This window comes from Trichosurus vulpecula, chromosome 1 (assembly GCF_011100635.1).
Source record: "Trichosurus vulpecula isolate mTriVul1 chromosome 1, mTriVul1.pri, whole genome shotgun sequence".
NCBI classification, from domain to species: domain Eukaryota; kingdom Metazoa; phylum Chordata; class Mammalia; order Diprotodontia; family Phalangeridae; genus Trichosurus; species Trichosurus vulpecula.
Window position 1 is genome coordinate 27500946 of NC_050573.1, and position 23700 is coordinate 27524645.

The window sequence follows — 23700 nt, forward strand, 5'->3', positions numbered from 1 at the left end:
TAACATGAAAGGGTTGGACTAAATGACCTCTAAGGTCCCCCCTCCTAGCTCTAAATCTATACTATAAATTTAATATCTGAATCTGGTCATCATGGTTAATCACTCAAAGAAAAAGGAATTTTGAGGCTTATATAGTAAGAGGTTGTCCCAGAGAGTGTCATGGCAGCCTTGGTGGGAAGGGTATTGATTATCTTCCTCAGATCAATCAGATCATGGTTGACAAGTGAAGGATTTTGAACTTGACAACCTATGAAAAGTTTCAGATTTGGAACTAGAAAGCACATAGGTCATCTCATCTAGCCCCTTCATTTTAGAGGAGAAACTGAGGCACAGAAAGATGAATTGAATTCACAGGTTCACAGATTTCACAGAATTCAAGAGTTGGAAGGCATCTCAGTAGCCATGTAGTCCAACCCATATTAAATAACAGAATTCCCACTATCCATCTCAAACTGAAAGGCACCTCAGAAGCCATTTAATCTAACCTCCTCATTTATAGATGAGGCACAGAAAAGTCAAATGGTTCACAGGATCATAAATTTTAAGTAGAAAGGGGCCTTAGAGGTCATCTGGTCTATGAGACTTCACATTGCTCTTTGGGAAGCTTTTAGGGTTCAGGCAGGCACTCAGTATTCACCATTGATAGGAGGCATGATGATGGCTTTCCAGGAATGAATCCAGATCGGCCTCTTCCTTTTCTAAAATCATTGGTCAAGGCATATCCTAAACCTTTGGTGGTGATCACTTCCCCTAATAATAACTTTATGCCCCACAGAAAACTTAGCTTCTGAGCCACATTGTGCTAATAGATGAGAGCCAGGGTGTAGCCAGGAAGTTTTGTGTATGCCTACCAGTATTTAGGTTCAGCCCTCCTGCCATTTCCATGTATTTTTCTAACTATTTATTTGAATAACATTTTAATTCAATGTAGGATGGGGCCAGCCAGCCACAGTGGAACCTGGATTTAGGGCCCTCCAAATACTGCTTCCCAGATCAGCCTGTGTGTTTCCAATCAGTCAAAAATGGTGCTTTGGAACAATCATGAGCTCTTGAGTCACAGGACCAAGGTTCATATCCAGCTCAGTTCTGCTGTTTATTAACTGGGTCACCTTGGGCATGTTGTTTCTCATATCTGGACCTCAGATCCCTCATATATAAAATGAGAGAGTAAGACTAGGTCCCAGAGAGCTTGAAATTCTTTGACCTAGTAGCCACACCCTAAGGCATCTATACTGTTAGAATAAGTAGGTCAGCAAGTTGGGACTGAGCCATCCCTGTATTCCTCTTGGTTCCCTTGTTTCCAAATTAGCTGCTGGTTACCAAGACTCCTAAGCAACCCTGGAATGATCTTCTGTGTAGATGTGGTATACCTTCTGGGGCAGATTTATGGGAGTGGGGGAGGGGAGATATGGATGAGAGTCACACAGGACGGGCAGGGGGTGGAGCGGCAGGGAGGGTTGCAAACTGCACAACTGGCAAATACTCCAGAACTGAGGAGGGCACAGATCCATCAGAATAGGGTTGTACAAAACTATATGGCTGATGGGGAAGAAATAGGGTATTTCAAGTTCCCCAGGGATTTTTGAAAAGAGTGAATCACGTTAGGAAGAATATGAAGGAATTAGAGATGTTTAGACTAGAGAAAAGATGACTCATAGGTAAAGAGAGAGGATATTTAATGTCTTCCACTATTTCAAAAGGCTGTCATCTGGATGAGGGATCAGATTTGTTCCACTTTGCTCCCAAAGGCAGAATCAGGACCAATGGATGGAAGTCATAGAGTGACATATGTGGGCTCCATCAGGGTAAACTTCTTAACAAGAAGACCTATCCAAAAGTGGTGTGGGCTGCCTTGGAAGGGAATACTTTCCGATCACTAGAAGTCTTTAACCTGAGGTTGGATGGGAGGGAATGCTTGCTAAGGGGTGGAATAGATGATCTCTGGAGGGCTAGCCCTTTAAGCTCTTACATTCTGTAATAGAGGTCTTAAAGTTACTTGAAGGGCTGTCAAATGGAAGAAGGATGAAACTTAGTCCTTTTGTCCTCAAAGGGCAGAACTGAGAACAATGGTTAGAAGCTGAAATATAGACTTAATGTACAAGGAACATCCTAATTATTAGAGCTATCCCAGAGCAGAATGGGCAGCCTCAAGAGAGAGTGGGTTCCCTCTTAAAGCCAAAACTGGATTACTATTTTTAAGGGATTTTGTAGAAAGGAATCCTACTCAGACATGGATCGGACTCGATGACTTCTTGGTTTCCCTGAGCCTGTGAATCCTATGAATTTGGTACCAAAAATGATAATTTTTGATGCTATGATTAATAAAAATGATAATTACCAAAGTGATAAAAGACAGGTAGGTTGTCTGTCCACCCATCCATCTATATTTACTTATTTACCTAATCTATCACCTGTCCACCTATCTACCTCTATCACTCTCTGATCTTGCTACCTATCTTTTTGTCTATCTATTCCTTCTATCTATTCATCCATACATTTTATATATCTATCATTCATCCATTCCTTCATCTATCTATTTACCCATCTATCTATATCTATATCTATATCTATATCTATATCTAATCTATCTATCTCTCCATCTTCCTGCCTGCCTAACTATCAACAAACCTGTGTTAAGTGCCTACTTTTGTCAAGCACTGTGCTAAGCAATGGAGGTATGAAAACAAACAAAACCACCCTTCACCTAATACAGCTGACTTTCCATTGGAAAAAACAAAATATATGCATATAAATATAGACAAAATGTAGGGACAGGGTTTGGACCTGTGATGTAATCCCTTTGGTATAAGGCACTCACTTATGTGGAAATTCTCTCTACCAGGGTAAATCATCGCCATCCCCATAATTCGTAGTCTTAGAGAGTTGTCTAGGACATTAAGTTAAATGACTTGCCCATGGCCACACAGCCAGTATATGTTAGGTGTAGGACTTGAACTCGTATCTCCCTATTTCCAGAGTCCTGACTCCATCCTGTCCTGCTCACCTAATGCATGTCCTGTTCACTTAATACACAAAATAAATACAAGGTGATTTCTGGAAGTGGGGAAACCTAGCTGCTGGGACTTGGGGGTAGGAATCAGGAAAGATCTCATATAGAAGGCAGCTGGATTTTGAAGGAAGGTAGGGATTCCAAGAGGCAGAAGTGAGGAGAGTGCATTACAGGAATGGGGAATAGAAATGGCAAAGGTTCAGAGACTGGAGATGGAATATTATATTGAGGAACTAGATCGATAGATAGATAGATAGATAGATAGATAGATAGATAGATAGATAGATAGATAGATGAATAGATAGATAAATGGAGGTATGGATAGATAGATGAAGGGATAGATAGATAGATAGATGGATAGATGTGAGTGAGAGATGGAGGAATGGATAGATGGATGGGTAGACAGATAGATAGATAGATAGATAGATAGATAGATAGATAGATAGATAGATAGATAGATAGGTAGGTAGGTAGATAGATAGATAGATAAGAGGGCTAGATGGATGAATGGGGAGAGAGGGAAATGGATATATTAACTATGAGTGGATAGATCACATTTACGTACACTTTAAGGTTTTCAAATGTCTTATAAACATCTCCTTTGAGTCACCTCAAAATTATAATACTGGCCTGTTTCTCACAGGGACTCTGCCAGACCTGTCAGTTCCAAAGCCTCTACATATTTGTGTCTCTTGAGCCTGATACAGTACTTAGCACACAGTAGAAATAGCATAAATGCTAGTTGGATTTGATCAGAATGGACTACCATGATTGAATTGCCCCAGGCTTTTTAAATCCCCCAGGGTTCCATTCCTGCTTTTCAAAGTCAGACATATCACTTGGAGAGATCCCATCCACTCAACCATTGACAGCTACCCATTGAGCCCAAAAGACAATGCTGCTGTCCACCTGAAAGGCTTCTATTGTTTCTACTTTGGATGCAAATCCAGAAACACTCAGTCAGATGGGCCACCACCTCCACTCCAGTGTGCCCACTCCAGCCTGATGTTCAAATAATACTTTCACAAGTGTCCCTAATCTGCCCTCTTACAGGGACACCTCTGACAGGCACCCCTTGTCAAGTCATTTGCATGGCGCCCATGCAGGCTTCTTACTGCTATATTAATCTCTTCATTTGTCCCACTCCTGAGTCACTTAATATCACTGCTGCCTAATTAAAACATCAAAGCCCTAACTACAACAGCCCTGCCAGAGGCCCCCTTAATGTCTGGTTTCGAGTGTGCAACCCCACGAAACTGAGGGCTGATGGGTGGAGACTATTCTTCCCTTGGTCGCCAATTACTCACCTCTTTAATGATCACCCGATACACATCTGGAACTTCAACAGATGGCCTCTTTTATTAGGCCTGCTATCTCTCTAGCTGGAAGGGTGCCCACTCCTTTGCTTCATGGCAAACGATGTCTCCCTGATGCCCACCCACAAGGCTCCATCCAACACAAGTGCCTCCTGCCATGCTCATCCACCCAGGGCTGACTGTCTTCTCTACAGACCTCCCCAGAACAGCCAAGTGCCCTGGAGCATAGAGGGGTAGTTCCCCTGAACTATATCTTCCAATTTGGTGGTGGTGGACCATCAGAGTCTAGAGCTTCACTAAACAAGATCCTTGAGTTTTATAATCAGAAGATGTGTGTTCCTCCCCAGCTCTGCCATTTTGTTAACTAAGTGGATTTAAGCAAGACCCTTCATATAACCATGCCTCAGTTTCCTCTCTTGTAAAATGAGAGGGTTGGACTAAGTGATCCCCAATATCCCTTCCAATTAATCAATCAACATTTATTAAGTGTTATGTGATAGACACTGCTAAGTGCTAGAGATGTAGACTAAAACAAAAACAGTCCCTGCTCTCAAGGAGTTTACATTCTAATGAGAGATGATAATATATGGATGAATGGATGAATGATGGATAGATGGGTGGGTGGATGGAGATGTATATGTTTGTATGTGCATATATACGTGTGTATGTGTATATACATATATATGGCTGCATGTATATGTATACATGTGTGTATACATATGCATACATGTGTGTATATGAATGTCTGATATCTTCCCACTCTAACTCTCTGATCCTATAATCTCCAAATAGAGGCAGGGTGAACATTTGGTGAGTATTCTTTCTCATGAGTTAGACTAGGTAGTCTTTGTGGTCTCTTCCATTTCTGAAATTCTCTGATTCTGTGTTTCTTATTTAATAATAAATGGAAAGGGAAGGCAGGGCAAGAAGCATGATTAAGTGCCTACCATGTGCCAGACACTGTGCTAAGCATGTTTACAAATATAACCTCATGAAGGATAGAGAGTCTTCCTCAAAATCCAGGCGGTCTGGATCAAGTGACAGAATGATGGAATCTGAGAAATGGGATAGAACCTCAGTGCCTATCTAGTCTAACCAGAAGATGACAGGATTTTGTTGTGTTTCTTCTTTCCATATAAATTACTGAATTGTGTCTATTGTTTTTCTGGCACTGCTTAGTTCATTTTGCATCAGTACATATAAGTCTTCATATGCTTCTCTGAATCCTTCATCTTCATCTCTCATAGTGCAACAATATTCCATTTTTTTCATGTGCCAAAAGTAATTTAGTCATTCTCCTATTGGTGGGCATCTGTTTTGCTTCTGCAAAAAAAGAGTGAGCCCCATTTCTTCAAAAATATTCTGTGCTAATTCAGACTGGTCTCTTCCCCAGTTATCTGTCTGAATTGTGGCTTCTGACTTACAGAAGGGAACCCAGATATTCCATAATCTGGTAGCCCAGGAGAATCCCCCACAAACATGACTTCTGAATAAGAAAAGAAACTAGGTATAGGAAAGCAAGAAGCACACAACTTGCTTGACACACTGAGAGTAAGCCCAGAAGATGGTCTCCATGCATAGAGGGTAATAGTCATATCACTTCCTTTCTCAACAGTCTTCAGGGGCTTTCCAATGTCTACTGAAAAAAGCATTAACTCTTTAGCTTGATATTCGAGTTAAATGTCTTGCATCCCTTATTAGAATGGGATGTCTTTGAAAATAGGGGTTGTTTTGCTTTTAGTATTTGTATTCTCGATGCTGAGCACAATACTTGATAAGTGCTTATGAAATGCTTTTTTATTCATTCATTCATTCCTTCAAGACCCTACTACACAATATAGTTCCTAACTTTTTTAAAATTTTTCTCCACTTTACAAGTCCCTCACCAAACAGGATTCCCTTTTGCCTGATCCATCCATGTCTAGAAGAAATCCCACCACCATCACCATAACCACTACCCCAACCTTGATTCCATTTCTGACTCTTGATCTCCTTCTCTTTCTTCCTCTGAGATCCCAGCTCAGGATCTTCCTCTTCTATGAGGCTTTCTGTAATTTCACTGAGCTAGCAGTGAGCATGCCCTCCTCATCTTTCTTAAGTCATTGAGTTATGAGCTCTTTGTGTACATGAGAATACACCCCTTCCCCATCTATACTAGACTGTAAACTCCTTGAGGACAGGAACTATGTTATTTTATTTTCACTTTTGTACCCCTAGCACCCAGAACTTTGGGTTTCTCCAATATTTGCTGAATTGTTCATAGGAAGCTAAATCTAGAGTTGGAAAGGACTTTAGAGGTGATCTAGTCTGAGCCCCTTTATAGGAGAGAAAACAGTCCCATAGTTCCTCGTGATTTACCCAAGGTATTGAGATAAAGAGTAATGAGAGAGGCTTCTGACCAGGTAGAAGAGAATCAGAGATTTAGAGCTGATCTAGACCCTTGTTCGATTAAGCTAAGTTGGGTTCAGATTTGGATTCGCACTGGCAATAAAGCACACGCCTGAGAGAACATGGTTTTTATTGAAAGACAGGGGAAATACTCTAACAAACACAGTTAACACAACAAAGACAAAGATACAAACAACATATATTCATCACCTCTCAGGGAACTCCATCACTTAATCCTCTCAAAGCTGAGGGGGGTCCCAGTTTACACAGCCCAGCTCAATCAAGGCCCAAGAGGGAAACTGATCCCAGGAAGCTTCCTCTCCATAATGAGATCCCCACTAGCTTGTTCCACGTGGGGACTTTTATAGCTTCCTCCACAAGGAGGGCCTACTGCTAACTGTCCAGATGTTCCCCTCCAGAAGGGGCAGCCACTCCCCTCAGGAGGGGAAGATCTTGTCAATCATTTTGTTTTTGAGAACTGGCTAGGTCCTCAAGAAGCAGTTTTGGAATTTCCTGTTTACCTGTTCTTTGTTCGGGCTTATCTCCTAATGTATTCTATTCTTTGGGCCCATTAACAAGAGAGGAGTGTCTGAGAGGTACATTCTTACGGTTTATCAGTTGGAGAGGTATGTCTGATTCTTTATTCCAAGCCAGAAAGTCTAAAGGTCTTTGCAAGAAAGAAAGGGGGAAAGGAATGTCTGATATTCCAAACCAGAGAGTCTTTCAGGGAGCAGGGATGGGGGGAAAGAAGAAAAGCTGGGCTTACACTATAATATGGAAGATCTTGTATAATGATTTATCATTCAACCCTAAAGGTCAATGTGACTCCATTTTATCAAAGAACCTCAAAGAAGTGAAGGTGGTATCTATGGACACGTGACTGATAAGTGTCAGTGCTGAGTGATGGAACCACACTGTAGGAGCATTTATTTAATTTGTTTTTTTTTCATTTAATTTTAAGATCATTTAGTATTTAGAACTGGAAAGAACTTTCCCCAAACTATACCTTAACCTTTTTATCTCCATCACATTCAATTAGACAGATGTTTAATCAATTGCCCAGTAGGTATAGAGCATGATGGTATAAAGAGTTTAATGAGACATGGTTTCTGCCTTCAAGGACCCCACAGTTTAATAGAAGAAATGAAGTTTTGGATGCAAATAATTATAATAGAAGGTAAATGATAAATGCTATGAGAGAGTCATGCTCTCCTTGTTGGTATTTGGGGGGACTGGTTTATCTGTTCCTTATGGGCCTGACAGATCAGGATCTCAAACTGGAAGAAGCCATAAAGATAATCTAGTGCAGACATTCTTAACCCAGAGTCCACAAACTTGGGTTTAAATATATATAAAAGTGTCTGAAGCTGGATTTAAACTCAAGAAGATGAGTCTTCCTGATTCCAAGCCCAGTGCTTTATCAGCTACATAGATAGATAGGTAGATAGATAGATAGATAGATATTAAGAACTTGGTTTTATAAATATTCAATAACTATATTTTGATATAATTATTTCTTTTGTGATCTTGTTTTATGTTGTGAAATAATATTCTGAGAGCCAGAACATAGGCTTCACCAGGTCTAAGGAGCCCACGACACAAAAAAGGGGAAAAATTGCTGATCTAGTCCAATTTTCCCATTTTACAAAAAAGGAAACTGAGTACCAGAGAAGGGAAGTGACTTGCCCAAGGTAATACAAACAGTAAATAGTAGAGTCAGGATTTGAATCCAGGCACTCAAATCTAGTGTTCTCTCTACTAGAATGCTAGAATTGCTAGAGTCATGGAGCGAGAGCTGGAAGAGAAATTAGAGGTCATCCTGTCCCAGCCTGAAGCCCAGATATTAAGAGTCTTGCACAGTATCATAGAATCATAAGTCTAATGTTAGAAGGAATCTCAAAGCCTCTGGAGTCCAACACCTTCATTTTTTAGTTGTGGAAACTGAGATTTAGGGAAGTTAAGTGACTTGCCCAAGGTCACACAGTTAAGATTTAGTCCAGATCCCTTAACCCTAGACCAAGCATTCTTTCCATTATATCACACTGCTATTCCAGAAAAATATCATTGTTGTTAGTCATTTCAGATTCTCCATGACCCTATTTGAGGTTTTCTTGGCAAAGATAGTGGAGTGGTTTGCCATTTCCTTCTCCAGCTCATTTTACAGATGAGGAAACTGAGGCAAACAGGGTTAAGGTCATTGCCCAAGGTCACGCAGCTAGTGTCTGAGGCTACATTGGAACTCAGGGAGGTGAGTCTTCCTGACTCCTGGCTTGGCACTCTATCCACTGAACTGTCTAGCTGCCTCACATTCCAGAAAAATAATTTCCACTAATTGCACCTAGATTCTACTTTCTGATGTTCCATTTTTGTTCTTTTTTTCTAGCCTCCAACCTCAGGAAGGCAGTCACCTACCAAGAATGGCAGTCCTACCAAATGTCCTCGTTTTCTCAAAGTCAAGAACTGGGAAACAGATGTGGTCCTCAATGACACGCTCCACCTCAAGAGCACCTTGGTAAGCCCCCTGTAAGATCTCTGCCTAGGGATCTCTGTCCCTTTGTAATAGGCTTCAAACCCATTAGTGAGTTGGCGGAGGGAGGGTGTCTATCCCAAGCAGGTGAAGAATGTCAGAATGAGAGGATGAGAATAATTTGTTCCAGAGGCCACAAAGGTGGCTGAAGCAGACGCTGTGGAGCACTTAGAGTTGGATAAGGCATCAAAGTCCCCAGGTCATCCACTACATCCCAGGCCATGGCCAGTCATCCTGACTTTTGTCCTGCCACTGGACTTCAATGACTCTGGACAAGAGAGTGAGGCTGATGACTTTGTGCAACTCACTTAAATCCAATTCATGCACAAGTCAAGACATCACCCCATGATGTCATTGGTTCTCTTCAAAAACGAAGGACAGACAACAACACCATCTTCCTTGTTCGGGCCAATATCACCGTGCACTGGGGCTGTTTTCCAACCTGTCTCCTAATTGATACTTCACCCTCTCTCCCCCAACCCTTTCTGCTGGACTAACCTTCTGACATCATAATCATCATCACCACCATCCTCATCATCATTATCATCACCATCATCATCACCACCACCATCATCATCACCATCATCACCATCATCACCATCATCACCATCACCATCATCACCGCCATCATGATCATCACCACCATCATCATCATCATCATCACCATCATCATCACCACCACCATCATCATCACCATCATCACCATCATCACCATCATCACCATCACCATCATCACCATCATCACCATCTCCATCATCACCATCATCACCATCACCATCATCACCATCATCACCATCATCACCATCATCACCATCATCACCATCACCATCATCATCATCACCACAGCCAGCATTTATGTGGTGCTTCAATTATTTGCAAAGCACTTCACAAATGTTATCTCATTTGATCTTCAAAACCACCCTGGGAGATAATTCTAATTATTCTAATTAAGAATCTTCCCTATTGCCTATGGACTCTCTTCTGCCAATTTCTTTTACCTTTCACTCAATCTTTTCCATTGTCTAACTTAAACTACATCTGAATCACAGTGCTCAGCCCTGGGCATCACATTTTAGGAAACACGTTGCTGAGTGGATTTATAAAATCACAGCATGTTTGAACCAGATGGGACCTAAGGGATAACCTGGTCTGATCTCTTCATTTTACAAAAGTGGAAACTGAGGCCCACTGAAGAGAAATTATTTGCCTAGCATCAAACAGGTAGTTAGTGACAGAGCCTCAGTGAGAATTCAGCTCCCCTCACTTCACAGTCCTGGCTGTGAAACGTGCAGTAACCGTGGCCCTGTTCCATAGAGACAGTAATTGACTAAGTTATTCTTAGAAAGTAAGGCCTCCCTTCCTGCCCCCCAGGCTAAGCTAAATGAGCTATGGAACAGCCCCCAATATGCCACTTAGTGATGCCCTAAGAGAATTCATTTCTCTCCCTAGAGACGAAATCTTCTTATAGAATCACATTCAGAGGCTGTCTAGTCTGAACCATACCTAAAAATCCACCCTCAGTAAGCGGTCATCTAGCCTTTGTGGGAAGAATTTCAGTAAAGGGAAACTTTCCGCCTCCCGCATTCCGATTCTATCCCAGTACAAAGTTAAGAGACGGCCCAGTCTGATTTTGGATTAGGAAGCTTTTCTTGACATCAACTTTGCCTTTAATTTATCATCATCATCATCACCACCATCATCATCATCATTATCATCATCATCATCACCATCATCACCACCATCATCATCATCACCATCATCACTACCATCATCATCACCATCATCATCATCATCATCACTACCATCATCATCACCACCATCATCATCATCACTACCATCACCACAATCATCACGTCATCACCATCATCGTCATCATCATTATTATCATCATCATCATCACCACCATCATCATCATCACCATCATCACTACCATCATCATCACCATCACCACTACCATCATCATCATCACCATCATCATCATCACTACCACCACCACAATCATCATGTCATCACCATCGTCATCATCATCATTATTATCATCATCATCATCACCACCATCATCATCATCACCATCATCACCCCTGCGCCTGGTTCCTCATGCTGGGTCTACCAAGTGTAATCCCTCTTGCACACAGCAGACCTTCAGATATTCAAAGATGTTCATCAAGCCCCTATTCGGTCTTCCTTATCCAGGCTGAACATCCCCAATTCAGAGGATCACAAATCAAGAGCTAAAAAATAGACCTTGCAAGTCATTTAGTTTAACAGATGAAGAAATTGAGGCCCAGGATGGTGCATGACTTGTCCAAGGTCACCTACTAGTATGTGACAGGGCCAGGGTTTGAACCCAGGTCTTCTGACTGCACATCCCGGCTCCTTCCTCTGTCCCTGGATGCTTCTCGTTTTCATGTGGTGTAAACTGGAGGGCCTTCACAATCTTGGTTATTCTCCTCCAAAACTCCCCAGTTTATCCATGTTGTTTCTCAGATGTGGTGCCCAGAATGTTACTGAGTACCACCTCTAAGCAGCATCAGCGTGGTATAGTACAGAGAGCCCAGGAAAGTACAGCAAGGGGAGCTGAATTCTTATACAGACTCTGCCACCAACTAGCTCTGTGATACTGGGCAAATAACTTTCCCTCATTGGCCTCAGTCTCCATTTCTGTAAAATGAAGAAGTCAGACCAGATGATCACTTAGATCCTGCCAGACTAGATACAATATGACCAGGGCAGAGTCCAAAGACCCTCTCCCTTCCATGTCCCTGGATGACGTACCTCTCCTACCTAACACAGCCTTTTTGCTTTATGGGATGACCACGGTGGAATGAAAAGGTGTAGCCAGAATGGACTTTGTTTTCTTTGAATGACTCAGCTCGCCTCGTTGAGCTTCCCTGGACGCTGGGGCTTGCTCTTCCGGGGCAGGACCAGAGCTTCCTGTGTGATGAGTCGTGGCGCTGGCTGAGGGGAGGTGTGTTAACGTGGTCTACGCTGGGGGAGGGGCCAAGTCAAGAACCAATCGGCCCTGGTCGTTCAGGCGGCGCTTGATGATGTCAAAAACTCTATAAGAGGGGAGAGGACAGCTTGAAGATCCTCCTTTCCTTTTCCGGTTGGAGCCAGACACACCTACAGCCGAAGCTGAGCTGCCGGTAGCAGAGCTGACTAGAGGCTAGTGGGTAATCTTCTTACCGTAGAGGGGAAGCATGTATACAATTTTGCCTTATACCATCTCGCTTCTCTGTGGCCTTCTGATTACCCTTGTAAGGCGGACTTATTGGGCCTGGAAGCTTTTGATGAAAATATCAAAATGGGGACGCTGGTTTGTGGGCTTGTTATTGTAGAGTGTAAATACATGCTTTAGTTCTCCTGCCTTCTGCCTAGAGAATTCCTTATATCCTGCAGTTCCGGACCTTTTAGGCACATATGAGATTCTCTTTGAAATCATAAATTCTGCCTTCCTAATATAAAAGGGCATTGAATTTAGAGTCAAAGAACTTGGATTCTGAACTAGGCTCTGCAAATGACTCCCTGTGTGGCCTTCAGCAAGTCTTAACCTTTCTGGGACTCAGTTGCCTAAAATGATCTGTAAAATGATGCAATTGGACCAGATGGTTCATTCTGGTTCTAAATCTATGCACTGATGATGATTAATGACAATAATGTATATTTGTATAGCGCATTGCAGTTTGCAAAGCCCTTCTCTCTGTGAAGCAGACTGGACAAATATGATTATCCTTGTTATGCAGATGAAGGAGCTGAGGTTCAGCCTTACACACGATGAATAGTAAGCTAGTAAATTTCAGAGCCACGATTCAAACCCAGGCCCCTGCCTCCAATGTGAAGGTTTGTTTTTGTTCTTCTCACTATATCAACTCATCTTTGACAAGTTTGTGAGGCTGACTGATGTTGCTAAAATCTGGCTTGTCAACCAGGGACCTAAGCAGATGCCTCCATGACTATCAGGGCCCTCAGTTTGGCCATAGGCAGGCAAGCAGACCACAAGTTCTTATTAAGTATTTACTATGTGCCAAATGCAAGACTAAGCATTGGGGAAAGGAAAGAAGAGGGAAGCGAAGAGAAGCGAAGCAAAGCGAAGAGAAGAGAAGAGAATAGTCCCTGTCCTCAAGGAGCTTACATTCTAATAGAGGAACACACACCACACAAAAGCACTTACCACCCACATTTCGTTGGCCAAATCCTCACTCTGTTTCTCTCCTTTCCCTCTAGAACACAGCTTGCACTGGACAGATCTGCATGGGTTCCATCATGTTCCCCTCCCAACACATACGGAAGCCTGAGGATATCCGGACAAAAGAGCAACTCTTTCCCTTGGCCAAAGAGTTCATTGATCAATACTACTCATCTATAAAGAGGCAAGTGGAAGTTGCATGTTATCTGGTGTGCTTAACACAATGTTCTGGGTTGTTGTCTTATCCCCTGGCTTCATGGTTAAGCTCCATGAGGGCAGGGACCTTACATACCCTACGTTGTCTCCCCCAGCTCATGGCTCTTCTTTTAATAAATGGTTATTGAATGAATGAGAGAAAGAAAAAAACCCTGGGGATCCCAAAGTTTCTATCAGGTAGTACAAGAACCTTCTACCTGTTTGACTTCCTCTTTCAATGCCTCATCATGATATATAGGTGACTCCCAGTTCTAGAAGTTATACCAGTGAAACAAAAGCTCTGTCAAGTCTTTCCAAGCCAGAAAGGACCTGAGTGAAGGCCTAGTGATGAACTGTATATTCAGGGTCTGGCGACCAGCCAAACTGGTCTGAGAACCTACCTAATCCCCAAGTAGGTCATGTAGTAATGATTTTTTCAATGACCACAGCTCCCAAAGACTAAAGTATAGAGGGCCTGCAAACTGATTTGAGATGGGGGGAAGAGAGGTAGTACTTACACCAACAAAATTTTTTGGAATGGACCTGAAATTTTACCAAGATAGGGAACTCCTGGCATGGAAACATCCTCTACCAATAGGTCTCAGAACCCACTCTACAACTTATAGTCTTAAGACTATTGCCTGGGGCCCCCAAGGTTAAGTGATTTGCCCAGGATGACACAAATCATATATACAGGCAGGACTTAAACCAGGACCTCCTAACTCCACAGCCAGCTGCGTAGCCATTGTAACACACTGCCTCTCCAATAAGCCCAGCAAAATTACACATCTTTAAAATACTGAAGAAAGGGGAAGGTGGTTTGGGTGGAGAATAGTCAGTTGGTAACCAATGTGAGACCCTCAATGTCTCTGATTTTATAGCCAGTTAAACTGAGGCCAGCACATAGAGTGTGTGCATCTCTAGACAGCACATGTGAACTCAGCCACTAATAGTTCATATCAGTAACTTCCCCGCCTCCCCCATCTGTCCTTCCCACTCAGATTTGGCTCCAAAGCCCACACGGATAGACTGGAAGAAGTGAACAAGGAGATAGAAACCACCAGCACCTACCAGCTGAAGGACACAGAGCTGATCTATGGAGCTAAACATGCCTGGAGAAATGCTTCTCGCTGTGTGGGCAGGATCCAGTGGTCCAAGCTGCAGGTGAGGGCCAAGTCTGTCTGTCTGTCTGTCTGTCTGTCTGTCTCTGTCTCTCTCTCTCTCTCTCTGTCTCTCTCTCTCTCTCTGTCTCTCTCTCTTGGTCTCTCTCTCGGTCTCTCTCTCTCTCGGTCTCTCTCTCTCTCTCTCTCTCTCTCGGTCTCTCTCTCTGTCTCTCTCTCTGTCTCTCTCTCTCTCTCTCACCCACACACACACACACACACACACACACACACACACACACACACATCTAGATCTGGGTCACAATGGAATATGGTGAAAGGAAGGAGCAGTCGGACCTTACATTGGATGACTATAAGAATGAAGTGCTCCAACATGCCTCCAGGCCATGTAGAAGAAGGTTAAGTCTGAATAGTTGAACAAATTATGTCTATATCCAGGTCATGGAGTACTATGACCTGATTCTTTCAAAATAAATCACTATGAGGAATAAAAAGAAATCCAGAAAGAATTTTATGAAATATGAGGCAAAGACAGCAGAACCAAGACAGAGGAAACAGTGGTTGACTGCAGAGATGGAGCAGTTCAGAGAAAAGGCTGCTAGATTGAGGGTGGAGAAGTAGGGTTCAAATCCCAGCTCTGTGACCCTGGGCAATTCCCTTCCCTTCTCTGGGCCTCAGTTTCCTCATCTGTAAAATGAGGGGGTTGGGTTAGATGGCCTCTGAGGTCCCTCTTGGTTCTAGAGCTATGATTTTATGATCACATATATAATGAAATGAATTATAATACCAAGACTCATAGATTTAGAGAGGAAAAGGACCTTAGGGGTCAGTAAGTACAAACTCCTTATTTTACAAATAAGGAAACCCAGGACCCAGAGTGGAAAAGTGACCTAAACCAAGGTCACATGGCTGCCAGTGGCAGAGCCAGGATTCAAACCCATATCCACGAACAGGGATAAATGGACCAAAAAAAATAAAATAAAGAGGAGACCTAACAGGAGTTACTGACAAGTTTCTAAGGGCATACTTGCAGCTAGGTGGCAGAGAAGTTTAGAATTCTGGAACTGCAGTCAAGAAGACCCAAGTTCAAATCCTGCCTCAGGCACTTACTAGCTGTATGACCCTAGGTGAGTCACTTGACCTCTGTCTGCCTTAGTTTCTTCATCTGTAAAACATGGGTAATAATAGCACCTGCCTCCCAAAGTTGTAGTAAGGATAAAATGAGATGATATTTATAAAATGCTTTGCAAATGTTAATGCTCTATAGAAATGCTAATTATCATTATTATGATGGTTATAATTAGTAGGAGTATTGCCTTAGTCATTTACTCTCTCTGGGCCTTGGTTTCCTCATCTTTAAAATGAGAAGGCCAATCTCTAAGACTTTGTTCCAGCATAGAATCCATGATCTTTGTAATGCTTGCAAAATTCGTTTCATTGGTTTTATTGGTCAAGTCACTTCTCTGTAGACCAGGTCATTTTCGAAGTTATATGGGTTATTTATCATTTATTATACTGTTCAAATCTAACTTTCTATGACTAGAAATCTTCCAGGGCAATAGTCTAGTTTAAACAATCTCTAGTCACATAAAGTTAGATTTGAACAGAATAATAAATGATAAATAATAATCCACAGTCCTTCTCACTGCTCAGTCCTGTGGTTCTATGCTGATGTTTAAAATGCGTGATACCTAGAATAACCATTAGAAAATAATCATTGGGGGGAAAGGTAAAATAAAATAAAAGGGTAGGTCTGGGCTGAAGCAATTGAGGGGAGAAGGAGAAAGTCATCCTACAATGCTTTTCTTTCAGGTGTTTGATGCACGAGACTGCACCACAGCCCATGGGATGTTCAACTACATCTGCAATCATGTCAAGTACGCCACAAACAAAGGGAACCTCAGGTGAGCTCAGAGGGGATGGTGAGCTAGAAAAACATAATGTATTTTGTTGTGTAATGGAAGGAAAACTAGACTGGAGTCCAGAAATCTCGGTTTGAGTTTTCACCCTGCCTCTTGTGAATGTGCGTTAGCTTAGCTTAATCTCTCTGAATCTCAGTCTTCTCATCTGTAAAACAGGGATAATAATGCTGGTCCTCTGTCATGTACAAGGTTATTGTGAGGAAACTGCTTTGTTAACCTCAAAGCATTGTAGAAAGATGAGTTGCTATTAAAAAGTTAAATGCCTCTCTATTTAGATGTCCCAAAGGCATCAAACTGGACTTGCCTCAGAGATAGTAACTGATTACGGAAGCGTCTGATTAGAGAATCTTTGGTTGGAATAAGTGGCTTCACGGCTCCCTTAATTTTATTCAGATCTAGGACTCTGCTGGGTCTGCCCAGCTGTCTGGATGAATCCTTTGATGGAGGGATACTGTATAGAGTTATCATTGGGATGATACTGTTGCTAGGGACTGGCGCTGCTCCACACAATATCGTGGGACAGTGCAGTGGCTGAATTTTATAGGAGATAGATACTCTCTGTCCAGGACCTTAGAAGCCCTCTTGTCCACCCCTTGCAATTTCTTCATCTATAAAACATCAACCTCAAATTCTGGATTAGATGTTGGTGCTTAGGTCAGAATTGCCATTTCTTCTGTCTGCTGTCACCCTCAGCTGTGCCCTGCACCCCACCTCTTGCTACCCCCACAAGAGCCCTATTCTTTTCTCAAAACTCAATCAGTGTACACCCTAGGTAATATTACCATGCTGCTAAGCTAACTCAGCCTCCTGGGAAGGTTAGCCCAAAGACTTTCCTCCATGAATGAAGCTCTCTCAGCCTCAAGAATTGTGAAATCATGGAATCCCATCAGAAGGGACTTCCCTTCCTATAAAGTTTAGTTAGATTAAATCAAGAGTTTTTAACTTAGGGTACATGAATATATTTTTTCATTCAATTTTATGTGAACTGATATGAAGTATAGAGAACATTTTTAAAGCACTTTTGATAATTATTTTTTTTGTTTGGGGGGGTGGGTTGTTTGTTTTTTGAGGTAATCAGGGTTAAGTGACTATCCTGGGTCACACAGCTAGTAAGTGTCCAAGGCTGCATTTGAACTCAAGTTCTCCTGACTCCAAGGCTGATGCTCTATCCACTGCACCACCTAGCTGCCCCAGAGTCTTATGTCAATATAATTAGTGTCCTTTATAATCCTATGTGTTTGATTTTGTGCATTTAAAAACATGATTCTGAGAAGCAGACACACGAAAAGATTAAGAACCTCTGGCCCTTTCTAACTTTAAATCCTACGGTGCTAAGATTACCCATTTTACAGATGACAAAACTTTCCAGAGAAAGGAAATGACAAAGAATTACAGGTCATACTGAGAGGAGTGAGTGTCTTGATAATAATAGCTAGGATTTAGATAGCACTTTAAGGTTTACAAAGAGGTGTACAAATATTATCTCATTTGATCCTTCGCAACAACCCTGGGAAGGAGGTGCTATAATTATTCCCTTTTTATATATGATGCCACTGAGACAGAGGACAAGTGACTTGCCCAGTGTCACACAGTTAGTAAGTGTCTGAGGTCAGATGTGAAATCAGAGTCTTCCCTATTTCAAGTCCAAGGCTCTCACCAGTGCACCACCCAGCTATCACTCCCCAGAAAGAATAGCAGAGATGCAAATGATAACCCTGTATTTATTCCTCTGTTAGAAAGGCATGTTTCTTCTGTGTTCTGCCCATGATAACCACATCATTTTGTGAGGTGCATTACACATATGAGGCTGAGCTCCCTAAAGCAAAGTTACCTACTTGTTGATCAGGAAAGGGATGGGTTTCCAACAGACTGGGAGCATGCTGACCTTAGAGAGGAGACCATTTGGGTGGGAATACTGACTGGCCAAGTAGCATTGAGCCTGCCCACTCAGCCCTTGCTCAGCATCTGCCACAGCTGGTAAGGATTACCCCACAGACCAGGGAAAGAAATGATGGTATCAGCTTGGGACCACCCAGGGCTGTTCCCCACAAGCCTGCAAGCTTTACTGAGTTCAAGCATTAAATTGAACTCTCAGCTTTAGACAGAATAAGCCTGAGCATAGGTTTCCTTGAATTTGTCTCTTCCGGGAGACAAGGGAACAAAGATCAACCCTTGGCTGAGCCTATTCAAAGGAAGGAGATCTGAATTCTAATCCAGTGGGGAACCTGGTATGGCTCATTTCCATAGAGACATAAGATTTCCAACACCCTTTCCCCACAACAATCCTGTGAGATAGGGAGGGCCAACATCATCCTTTCCATCTGGCAGATGGGGGGACTCAGGTTCAGAGAAGTCGTGAGTTGCCCACAGTCACACAATTAGTGTCAGAGCTGAAATATCCTGGAATCATAATTTAGAACTGAAAGGGATCTTCATGGTCACAGTCACAGAATTTCAAAATTAGATGAGACCTCTCGTTGTTGTTGAGTCATCTTGGTTGTGGCTGACTTTTCACAACCCCATTTGGGGTTTTCTTGGCAAAGATACTTGCAGGGTTTGCCATTTTTTTCTCCAGCCCACTTTACAGATGAGGCAACTGAGGCAAACAGAGGTAAGTGATTTGCCCAAAGTCACAGAGCTAGTAAGTGTCTGAGGCTGGATTTGAACTCACAAAAATGAGTATGCTTGACTCCAGGTCTGGTGCTCCGTGCACTATGGTGCCAACCCATACAGAAAAGGAATCCCAAGTAGAGTATACTCAACATGTGATAATCTAACTTCTAGGACAACGAGGTACCTTAGTGGATAGAACACTGTGCTTTGTGACCCTTGGGCATGCCCCCAGGCAACTTTCTAATAATATCCCACATTTCTGTAACACTCTTGGATTTCTAAAATGTCACTGTCTTTTTTGATCCTCACAATAATTCTGCTCTTAGCTTGACAACTTTCTGAGACAAATTGCAAAAAATGTGTTGACCTCCATTGGTGGAAGGAGTTTCCTCCCCCGGGAATTCCCCATACTAGAGTAAGGCTCAACCCCTCTCCCTATACCATGCGGCACAGCGCCAGGCATTTATTAATGTAGGAACTATGCTTATTCCCCATTTTACAGATGAGGAAACTGAGAAAGAAACAAGTGACTTGTCCAGAGTCACACAGATAATAAGTATCAGAAGCTGGATTTTAATTCAGGTCTTCTGCCCGCAAATGTGGCACTCTGTGTACTATGCCTAGATAGATAGAGAGATAGATAGATGGATAGATAGGTGGATATATCTATATAGATAGATAATTTAACAGCTTGATTCAAGGGTCATATTGTACTTTCACGACAATAGTACTATTAGGCTGATAGTGCAAATATTCCTGCCCCCGTTTTACAGATAAGGAAACAGAATCAGAGAGGTGAAGAAGTATGTCAGAGTCATACAGCTCAGAACAGGGATTCAAACCTAGATCTCTTTGCCGCCAAGCCCAGTGTCCTTCTTAATAAAGCTCTATAGGATTCTTTAATTTTTTTAAAGTGACTGCCCAAGGCCACAGTGCCTTGCAGTGCTGCCAACTTGGTCTTGGGTAGTTCAAGAGGACCACCACAACAGCTAGCCTACTAGCCCTGGTGAGCACTGATCTAGAATGCATTGGCCTGAGTTATAGGGGAGATGGATTACAGGATCATAGATTTAAAGCTAGAAAGCACCTCAGAAATGATCTTGTACAACCCTTTCATTTTACAAATGAGGAAAATGAGGCCCAGAGAGGGAAAAGGACTTGTCCACGGTCACACAGTGACTCAGTGGCAGAGCTCGAATGATTTTCCACCTGTTGGCCAGGCTGCATCTCCCAAAGCTTAATCCTTGAGCACAACCCCATCCTCACCTCTGGTATCTTCTCCCTGCCCCTTTTCAGGTCTGCCATCACCATATTTCCCCAGCGGACAGATGGCAAGCATGACTTCAGAGTCTGGAACTCACAGCTCATCAGATACGCAGGCTATAAGCAGCCTGATGGCAGCGTCCTAGGAGACCCCGCCAACGTGGAGTTCACAGATGTGAGTACCATCTGAAGCCCTACCTATCTGGGAATGGATGTGGGCAGGCTTATAGCAACCCCATCTATTCTCCATCTTTTTGTCTTGTTTGGATCATAGAAGCTTAACATCTTTAGCACCAAGGATCCCCAAGACTGAGGGGCCGCCAATGTTCTGCCATTTGCTCCTCTCAGGGCCTTCTCCCCCCACCTCCTCCTGGTGCCCAGGATGCAGGTGGCACAGCTGAGTAACCCAAGCCTGCCCTTTTGTTACAGATCTGCATTCAGCAAGGCTGGAAGCCTCCAAGAGGGCGTTTTGATGTCCTGCCGCTTCTGCTCCAGGCCAATGGCAATGACCCTGAGCTATTCCAGATTCCTCCAGAGCTGGTTTTGGAAGTGCCCATCAGACATCCCAAGTGAGCTGGGCCCAGGGAGAGGGGCAGCACTTAGAAATACCCTGTTTACCAACGGGGAACCCAGTTAGCCCTCTAGTCCCCACCTCTGAGCCTCCTAATCCCCTCTCATGGATAAACTGAAAGATTCCAGGGAAGTGTCTTCAGCCACCAGTATCAGAAGAGGGTGGAGCTTACTCCCAGAGGTTAATAATACTAATGGACACATATAGAACACTTTCCATGCTTGCCTCATTAGAGCCTGTCAACAACTCTAGGGAGGAGGGATTACAAGTATTATTATCCCCGTCTTACAGATAAGGAAGCTGAGACCCAGAGACATTAACAGTTGGTCTAAATCAAGCCAATAAGTATTCACTGCATGACATGAGGACCAACTCTTTCTTTTATTTTACCATACCTGTGCCCACACCTTCTGCTCTCTGCACCCTTTGGATTTTTCCAATCCCACTCCTAAGCAAGTACTAAAGGAAAAATGGAGGTGTCTGTCCTCTTGTTGGGGATATATGGTAGGTAGACAGACAGACATAGATGAGAGAGACAGAGGCAGATAGATAGATAAACAAATGATACAGGCAAAGGCAGAAAGGTAGGTAGGTAGACAGACAGATAGATAGACAGCTAAACATAGATGATAGAGACAAATGACAGACAGATGGATGGATGGACAGACAGACAGACAGGATAGAGAGAGAGAGAGGGAGAGAGAGAGATAACTAAAAACTCTAATATCTGGGTCAAGAATATGGAGGTAGCAGAAAAGAGCTCCAAGATCTCCTGAAGAAACACGACCCCATGAGGGGAGAGACCTTGAGATGTTATTTCATGGAGGGGAAATAGAGACCATTGGCCATGCCATAGCTGCTTTCCAGGGTCCTGGCAAAGCTGCAGTAAGAGGAAGGAGCAGAGCAGGACCTGATCAGAATGGAGCTCACAGTTCTAATTCCCATTTCAGTCAACTTACAAAGTCAGAAGCACCAAATATGCAGGGGAATACAAAATGCTATAATCTATAGAAAGACTATCAGGTAAAGAAAGCATATCCTCCCCAAATGGTGCACAACCTGGGACAAAGCCCCAGATTCCCCAACCTAGTTATAACTCTTGGAATTCAAATATACTATAGGAGAATAACACTTGAGTTCTTTAATACACTCATCGATGAGGGTCCAGCAGTGGAGATTGCAGCCCATCCTATGTGACTCTGTCTTCGAATTCCCTCAAATACACCACAGGGCTGTCTGCCCAATGGGCTGGAAGCGTTCCTTGAAATCTCAACATTACAGTAGCTACCTTTCAGCACTTGGGCTTTCCACATTTGCTCTCCCTGCATTCAATTCAATTAACAAATATTTCTTATGCATTTATTATATACAAAACACTGGTTAGATTCTAGGGATACAAAGACAAAGATTAAAGTCCCTGTCCTCCAGGAGCTTACATTTTACTGGGGAGTGAAACATGGACCATAATACAAATTGAGAGAGAGAGGGAGAGAGAGAGAGAGAGAGACAGAGAGACAGAGAGACAGAGAGAGACAGAGAGAGAGAGTTAACATAAGTGACTCAATATACAGAGGGATCAGGAAGGATCATAAGGACCATACTTTGAAGGGAATTTGTGATTCTAAGAGGCAAAGGTGAGTTCCATGACTAGACCATCTTCTTTTCTGGTTATGTCAAGTGCTACTCATCACTGCTAATGTGCCCCAGACTATTTATTCTCACTATGCATTTCTACATTAGCCTTGAGGTGATCTGTAATATAAGAACTATGGGAACTATGTGACCCTGAGGAAGTCACTTGAAACTGTTTGCCTCAGTTTCCTCATCTGTAAAATGAGATAATAATTGCTCCCAGCATTGTTGTGAGGATCAAATGAGATAATAATTGTAAAGCACTTATCACGGTACCTGACACATAGTAAATGTTTTATAAATATTAGCTATTATTATTATTATTAGAACTACATAAGACAACATGCAGTAAGGTGCTAAATTATGCAGAAATACCATAAGTAATAAAGGAATTAAAAGGAGGCAGAGTTCACTAAGGATTAGTGGGTTCATGAAAGGCTTGTAATTGAACTCACAGAATCCAGAGAAAGGGATAAAAATATCCAGAGCCCCTGGAAATGATCTAACGGCTTGTCATCTTAGAAATGTGCCCATTTGGTAGAGTTTTTTGCATCTAATCCCAAGCTAAACTAAACTTTGAGTTTTCCCTCAGAGAGGTTGATGCTTCAAATAGAGGCTAGGTGGCACCTGACATCCTGAGGGATCCCTCATCCTGCCCTATGGACACCTTTGACTCAACTGGCCCCTCTGTGTTGCCATTCCCAGGTTCACATGGTTCAAGGAGCTGGGGCTGAAGTGGTATGGTCTGCCAGCCGTATCCAGCATGCTCCTGGAGATCGGAGGCCTCGAGTTCAGTGCTTGCCCCTTCAGCGGCTGGTACATGGGCACTGAGATTGGCGTCCGTGATTACTGTGACAACTCGCGATATAACATTCTCGAGGTAACGTCCCCAGATGGGGATGAGAAGGGTGGGGAGTGAAGTCACCAGGACGTATCATCATACAAAGGATTTTGGG

The 23700-nt window shown here is 42.8% G+C and overlaps 1 protein-coding gene across 1 annotated transcript in view; it reads left to right on the forward strand.

The window, feature by feature from the left end:
- NOS1 (nitric oxide synthase 1) overlaps positions 1 to 23700 on the forward strand; it is a 130109-nt gene that overhangs the window by 61034 nt on the left and 45375 nt on the right. The window contains exons 4-10 of the mRNA XM_036741059.1: positions 9098 to 9226; positions 13466 to 13611; positions 14624 to 14786; positions 16556 to 16647; positions 20575 to 20716; positions 20971 to 21110; positions 23450 to 23624. Of these exons, the coding sequence (XP_036596954.1) occupies positions 9098 to 9226; positions 13466 to 13611; positions 14624 to 14786; positions 16556 to 16647; positions 20575 to 20716; positions 20971 to 21110; positions 23450 to 23624 (987 nt within the window). The remainder of the gene's footprint in view (positions 1 to 9097; positions 9227 to 13465; positions 13612 to 14623; positions 14787 to 16555; positions 16648 to 20574; positions 20717 to 20970; positions 21111 to 23449; positions 23625 to 23700) is intronic.